Here is a 7,630-nt window from a genome sequence, read left to right as displayed (position 1 = left end):
AAATGTGGTTCACATGAAGTCACGATTGTGTGCATATATATATATATATATATATATATATATATATATATATAACTACACTAATGTTCAAAGGTTTGGGGTAAGTAAGGTTTTTGTTTTTGAAAAGAAGTCTCTTGTGCTCACCAAGGATGAATTTATTTGATAAAATATGCAGTAAAAGCAGTAATATTCTGAAATATTGCCATTTCAAATAACAGCTTTCTATTTGAATATATTTAAAAATGTAATATGCATCATTACTCCAGTCTTCAGTGTCACAAGATCCTTCAGAAATCATTCTAATATGCTGGTTTGCTGCTCAAGATACATTTTTCAATGTTGAAAACAATATTTTTGTGGAAATTGATACACACTTTTTTTTCAGGATTTTTTTTTTTTATGATATAGCATGTTCATTTTGTAACATAATAAAAGTCTTGCATTTACTTTCAAAAAATATATTTTTTAAAAATCTTACTGACCCCAAACTTGTAAATGTAAGTATCCTGTAATATGAACACCGAATCCGAGAGAGATGTTGTAGTTGGCAGACATTTATTTGTTGAGTCCCTCTGTTGATACAAAACCACTATGAAATTGACACATACACCGAATACAGTTTTTAAAGACTACAAAACATGCACAGATTTACACAATTTCCCTTATACTCCTGCCTGATTCATTAACAGTTTTATTTAAGGCAATCTCTGGGCTGAAACCTGGACCCTTCAGATAAACGAAGAACATCTGTGATTGCTGTTCAGGTGAGGCAAACTTAATTCAACAATTTCTCAGCTTATATTGGACATTTATCAGTGATTTCAGTTGAAAAAGTTGATATGGTACTCAACTTTTTGGCAAGTATTTACTAAAAACCATTGCTTCATTCTATAATACTGTGAACAGCTTGGTTCCCAAAGCAAAGGTCTGTTTTTTATGTCTGAAACCTCATAAATACAGAAACTACCTCAAGATACAGAGAAATGGTGACGAGGTAAAACAAGTCATCTATTGTTATATCATCAAATGTTGAGATATGCCATAAGATATACATATAACCCTGTTTTGATGTGGAGTAGATGGTTAAATCTCTTCCCAATTCACAGTCTGCAGTTACAGGTACCACATCTCTGGAGATCCAGCACTTTAATTTCCCCTCTCTCATCCCTTATTTTATGATCCTCTCATAATATTCTCAGTAGTCTTGGTACGAGTGAATACAAAATTGAGGATGCGTTACATCTAATTCTATCAGGCATGTGCCCGTAAGTCTAGCGTGGCCTTCCCTGTGCTGACGGCCCTGGAATGGACTGGCATTATGGGAGAGGAACTATGGGAAAGGCCAGTGGAATACACAAGGGGGAAGCGAGGCCGAGCGGCCCACAGCCGGCGAGAGGAAATGTGTCACGTGACCTTGTCCTATCTGCGTCTACACAAGCACTGATTCACGACAAAGCAGCTGAGATGGATGTGCATATGAGAGATTTGTCTTGTTTCTTGGCTTTTCCTGCTCCTTCAAAAGGTGCCAGAAGTAGTAATGCGCCTTCCGATGTACACCCTGAAAAGACAAAATTATTAATAATCGGATGTAGCATTGGTGGTCATTTTAGGATCAGTACTATAACATGCGTTTGATGCACTTTCAACTTTCTCCTCCAGGTTGGTTTTTCCATTCTTGGCTGCTTTGAAAGCCGTAAATCAGTGGAGTTGTTTTTGCGTCAGCAGAGCTGTGAGCCATCAGTGGAAATTTGCTAAGTCATGCTAACCCCTGTGGAGCGCTAGCATGCATTCCAGCACACAGACCACATCCACTGCTGACTCAAAAACAACCCTGCATTTATCACTATAAAAGGATCCAGATCTAGGGTTTTAAAATCAATATTGATAAATATAATGCTTAAGCTCAAACAATTACTCAACAATCTCTGATTTTTGAATTTCTGAAAAATGTGAAGTTGTGGGTGGCTGTTAGTTTATTGCTATGCGGTTGCTAGGGTGTGCCTATGATGTTTTGGGTGGTGGTTTATTGGCCCAAATCAACAGAAACCACCCACAGCTCCTTAAAATATTCTATTCCTTAGATATGGCTTGGGTTCCTGTTTTATTTTTTTTTTTGTCTGACAGGCACAATTAATATGACCTCACCATGTAGTTATTTTAGATGTTTATATATAGTAATATATTATTATTTAGAATTTAGTATTTTTATATTTCCATTTTTTTTTTTTTTGTTATGTACTTTTGTCATTTGTGGTGTTTTGTCTTATTTTATTTTACTTGTATATTATTTTAGTCGTTGTTGTACTTCACCTTTAACTTATTTCAGTTAGCTGCCAAAACAATCAGGGTTATTATTGTTACCTTAAACTAAAACCATTAATTGAAACAAATGTATTTTTTTTTTTTATTTCAGATAGTAGCCATTTCTATTTTCATTTTCGGTTTGAGTACTAAAATAACTAAAACTAAAAATTTAAACTCTGAACTATAACAAGTTTAAAAAAGAAAACTATTAAAATTGAATTATTGCACAAGTTACTGGTTAGTTAGTTTAATTGACTCACCCGAGTCCCACAGCAAGGATGTGCGAAAGGACAAGAGAAGGCAGGAAAACTTTGAGGAATTCTGCTGAGAAGAGTCCTCCCTTCTTCATCACACTGGTGTTCCTCATGCTGAGCGTGCTGGAACGCTTCGGGTGTCTCAGCAGAAACTCCCTATAAATACATCATTTACTGTACCATCTGCTTGATCTTACTCATTACTATGTTAAGATGCTTTTCAAGCCAAATTGGTTTATTAAACAGTATGTTTTCTAAAGGTTAAGGTACTTGGGCGGCAGGTTTTCTGGTCGGCTCGACCAGTCCCAGATCCAGTCTGCATTTTTCTTCATCAGGATCTCCACCTCTTTTCTCCTTTCCAAATAGTCTTCCTCTGACTTAAACCAGATGCAACACAATTAGAATAGCTAACAGATGACCTTCATTTTTCTAGTTTATTTTATTGACCATCTTATAAAGTTTATACATTTCCTTTTCAGTGTTTTTAAATACAATGTACTTGTTAAAAACATTAATTGTTGAGAGTAGTGCACTTATTGTGTTCATGTTGTATTGCAAAACCCTTTTGCTGCTGTTTAGGTGGGATAGGGTTATGGTTAAGGACAGGTTTTGTGTTATGGTAGGTTTAAGGGTGGGTCAGCTGTGTAATTATAGGAATTTTATTTATTTAGTCATTTAGCAGACGCTTTTATCCAAAGAGACTTACAAATGAGGACATAAGTAGCAATCAAAACCAACAACGTGCAAGTGCTATTACAAGTCTTGGTTAGCCTAACGCAGTACAGATAATTATTATTATTTTATTTTTTTATTAGACATAGATAAAATAAAATTAGAATAGAGAGTGCTAGAGTTAGAGGGTCAAGTAAAGATGGAACAGATGAGTTTTTAGCCGTTTCTTGAAGATGGGTAAGGATTCGGCTGCTCGGATTGAGTTGTGCAGGTCATTCCACCAGATGGGATCAGTTAATGAAAAAGTCCATGAAAGTGTTTTTGTGCATCTTTGGGATGGTACAATACATAGGTCTGAAGTAATGAATTCAGGTAAAGGGGTGCAGAGCCAGTGGTGGTTCTGTAGGCAAACATTAATGCCTTGAATTTAATGCGAGCAGCGATTGGTAGCCAGTGCAAACTGATGAACAGAGGCGTGACGTGCGTTCTTTTTGGCTCATTAAAGATTAATCTTGCAGCTGCATTTTGGATTAATTGTAGAGGTTTAACAGAATTGGCTGGAAGACCTGCCAAGAGAGCATTGCAATAGTCAAGTCTGGACAGAACAAGAGCCTGAACAAGGAGTTGTGTTGCATGTTCTGAGAGAAAGAGCCTGATCTTCTTAATATTATATAATGCAAATCTGCAGGACCGGGCAGTTTTAGCAATGTGTTCTGAGCTTATCATCAATCACAACTCTAAGGTTTCTGTCTGTTTTTGAAGGAGTAATATAATTATATGCATGTTTTTTTGTTTTTTAAGATAATGAAATTGTAAAAAACATGTACACAGTAAGTGCATTGTATCAAATGAATTATTTAAATGCTAATACTAAGATGTTAAAGACACTTCACAGTAAATAAATAAAAGTGGGTCCAAAATTTTAGAACCATAAAAAAATCCATGTTTCCAATAGAACTGTTTTTATTTCAGGCCAGGAAACCACTGTTTAAAATTTCCTTATAATTCTACATTTTTCTTGACCATGGAAACACATAAATGTCAGTACTACGTAGCTAAAAGACACTTAAATTAAAAATCAATTAATTATAATAGTGGATTTTAAATATTTTAGAACCATAACAATTCTTATTTTCCATTTAATCCTATTTAATTGTATTATTATTTTACTTTATTGTTAAATATCAATTTGATCTGTTAATATTCATTAACATGATTTTTTTCAGGGCTGAAAACTGCTATTTTATATTCCCTGATGATTCTACATTTCTTGACCGTGGGAATCTGGAGTCGTGCTTTATAAAGAATTTATCTAGTTGCATGAAAGTCACCATGAAAGCAGTAGTACACTTGCTTCAGTGCAATTTAATCAAGTCATGACAAGGTTATATGTGCTGCTAATATCTACCTGTGAGCTGTTTTTTTCTCCAGAGCTGTGGACCTCGGAGCCCCTGCGCAAGTGCGAAGGAGTCTGGGATCTTGGAGGACTGGTGAGAAAATTATTATAACATTCTCATCCTATCAAATTAACATCATCTCAGTGTAGTTCATGCACTAAATTAAAGTCTTGCTTGTACTGACCTGTCACATGGCAGGCTTCCTCTTGAGCTGCTCCTGCCCGACTCGTGCTGAGCATCCAGCAGCATCTTCTCCAGGTCTCCGCTTGGGGCGACGCTGGCAGACTGTTCCTCAGAAGCTCCTTTAGGAGTGCAGCCGCCTCCATTATTAAAATGCAGCTCCACCCAGGAACCTGTTAGTAAAGAAATAACATCTAGGTCTTTAGTGTTGCATGAAGATTTAACTACAATTGTAGTTTTTAAGCCTCTTTTAGATGTTCCTTATCATATGTTCAAAAAATATATTTTTAAAAAGCCCAATGTCATAATTCTGGCATTGCAATGCAGCAGCATTGTTATCTGTTTTATTGAAGTATGCAAAACACTGTTTGCAAATGTGCAACTTAATGTTGTGCACCTATGTTTTTTCATGCTTTTGGCTTTCTGTAGAATCAGTGTATTGCACATGTCATAACTTGTTATGAATATTGAAAACTTGGCTGGGCATGAATCAGTGGTCATGACACAGAGACCAGAATATCCAGATAAACAGAGAACATGCCAGCACTTGAGACTCATGCCAGCAGTCAGAGGACAATAAACAGCTCTGGCTATAAATAGCTCATGATGTCAAATTATTTTTTCACGCAACATCCAATAAAATCAGGCTGTGTAACCCCCACCTCTCTCGAGCAGTGATGCAGACTCGTTTCTGTGAATCGGTTCTTTCAGACAGTTCGTTTTAAAGAACCGGTTAGTGATAATTTTGGAGTCTCTTATTATTTTTGTTTGCTTTATATTAATAAGGTTATTTATATTTACAAAAATCAACACTAAAACTATTTCGTGTTGATTAAACCTCCACAAGTCGTATGTTTTCGAAATGTTTACATTTCTGCAAAATACACTCAAATCAAATCATTATATGTTCTCGGGCTGTTATCAGGTTCGGTTATTAATTTGTCTTTTTGCGATTCGGATGTGTGAAAAAAAAATACGATTCCGAGTGTTAAATGTTAAAAATGTTCTCTGTTCAGCGAATCGGCGAGTTGCTGAATCGAGAACTGTTCGGTTCGATTCCTGAATGAATCATTCGAGAGATTCGGCTCTAACGAATGATTCATTCACAAAACGCACGGCTTCCATATTTATTACTGCATATCACATGCGTCATTACTGTGTTTTTTGCTCACATCTGCTTGTTCTTTCCACATATTATACCGTTAGATATTAACAAGCCACAGTTATTTATGTGAAACTGGAATTTGATGCATGGCATGAACGGCCATCGTCTAATTATGGACGTATACAAACAATTACATTTTGTTATTATGAATGTGGGTTTGAGTAGAAACATGCATAAAAGAACATTAATTTGAGCTATTTTGACATACCCTGAAGGTTTTCCTCGGACACGCTTTGTTTTTCAATCGACATTTTAGCTCCTTTGACCGATAAAACAGCCCGCAGAGGATGATTCTCGTCCTTAAATCCTTAATCAAGCCTCGAGAAGAGACAGAAGCGCAGTGTTATCCAGAGGCTTATATATGTGTGTTCTGCACGTCTAGTACAGTATGCATGTGGTTTCATGTGACAGAAGTGGATCGGGATCTCATGAATCCACACACAGCTGGTGAACAGAATGAAAACAACACTGGAAACAGAGGCACAAGGGATGCCAGATTGTGTGAATCCCCCTCAGAGTTGTTGTTGCCAGGTTGTATAAACCCTCCTCAAGGTCAGTGGCCGAAACAAAGTTCACAACAGGTTTATTGTAGTTTTTATTTTATTAGACTTTGTTTTTATTTGACGTTTATATTGTTGGTTTATATTGTTTTATTTATTTATTTATTTTTGTAAATTTGTCGTTTTAAATTGCTCTATCTACTTGAACCTTTTTAGTTTTAGTTTAATTTTAGTTTTTCATTATGTAGTTTTATGTTAGTTTTAGCATAGGATTTAAATGTGTAATTAAATTTTTTAATTTTCCAATAATCATGTTTAATGAAGACCTGTGTGTGTGTGTGCGCGCGTGCGTGCGTGCGTGCGCGCGTGTGCATGTTCCATGAAGATATTTTGTAAATGTCCTACCATAAATATATTAAAACCTAATTTTTGATTAGTAATATGCATTGCTAAGAACTTCATTTGGACAACTATATATATATATATATATATATATATATAATTCATTCCTTCCAACTAACTATTGTTTTGCTTTTTATTTCAGTTAAAAGTATGAAATGGACAGGAAAGTTCAATTTGCTAACAGATATCTCTTTCCAGGTAATATAGACCTCCTTGGATGATTTATTGCACTGCTTGTTTAACCGGTGACCTGAATCTGTTGGAACTACTACTTTGTCATAACTGCAGGTGGGAGGAACAGTATTTTTGCAATTCTGTTTAGTGCCACTAGTCATAGATATATATAGAATGAATATATATATCATATATATACTATATATATCATTCTATATACATCTATGCCACTAGTGGCCTAGAAATGAAGCTCTGCACCTTTAACATCAGTCATTTCATGTTTTGTTCTCTCTGTTGCCATCTCCAGGGCTGGAGGATAAATCACAGCACTACACTCGGATGATGTTGTTCTGCAGTATTATTTAAGCCATGCTCAATGATGCAGTTTCAATCAGCAACCATATGGAAGGAACAGCATGCTGTGTGAATCCTGAAACACTTCCAAATAAACGAGCTGTGCAACGAGTGGAGTAACACAACCCACATGTATGTAGATGGTTGTTATTTAATGCATAGGTTGGATGATGATGACGTGATGCTGTGGGACTGAGATGCAGTTGCAGTGCATTGACCAGCGGGCGG

At 35.9% G+C, this 7,630-nt stretch overlaps 1 protein-coding gene and 1 long non-coding RNA gene across 2 annotated transcripts; one reads left to right on the top strand and one right to left on the bottom strand.

The window, feature by feature from the left end:
* Positions 1-138: 138 nt before the first annotated feature.
* LOC306852425 (BCL2/adenovirus E1B 19 kDa protein-interacting protein 3-like) lies at positions 139-6,481 on the bottom strand. The gene is made up of 6 exons (XM_079389223.1): positions 6,181-6,481; positions 4,812-4,980; positions 4,639-4,717; positions 2,829-2,935; positions 2,565-2,714; positions 139-1,558 (listed from the first exon to the last, which is right to left on the bottom strand). The coding sequence occupies exons 1-6, from the start codon at positions 6,221-6,223 to the stop codon at positions 1,516-1,518; spliced, it is 591 nt and encodes a 196-aa protein (XP_079245349.1). The 5' UTR covers positions 6,224-6,481; the 3' UTR covers positions 139-1,515.
* On the top strand, positions 6,386-7,481 carry LOC306852426. The gene is made up of 3 exons (XR_013782584.1): positions 6,386-6,524; positions 7,073-7,162; positions 7,356-7,481. It is a non-coding gene; the product is annotated as an uncharacterized lncRNA (long non-coding RNA).
* Positions 7,482-7,630: the final 149 nt, after the last annotated feature.

Source organism: Barbus barbus (assembly GCF_936440315.1).
Source record: "Barbus barbus genome assembly, chromosome: 32".
In the NCBI taxonomy this organism is placed as follows: Eukaryota; Metazoa; Chordata; class Actinopteri; order Cypriniformes; family Cyprinidae; genus Barbus; species Barbus barbus.
This window is presented reverse-complemented; position numbering and strand designations above follow the sequence as displayed.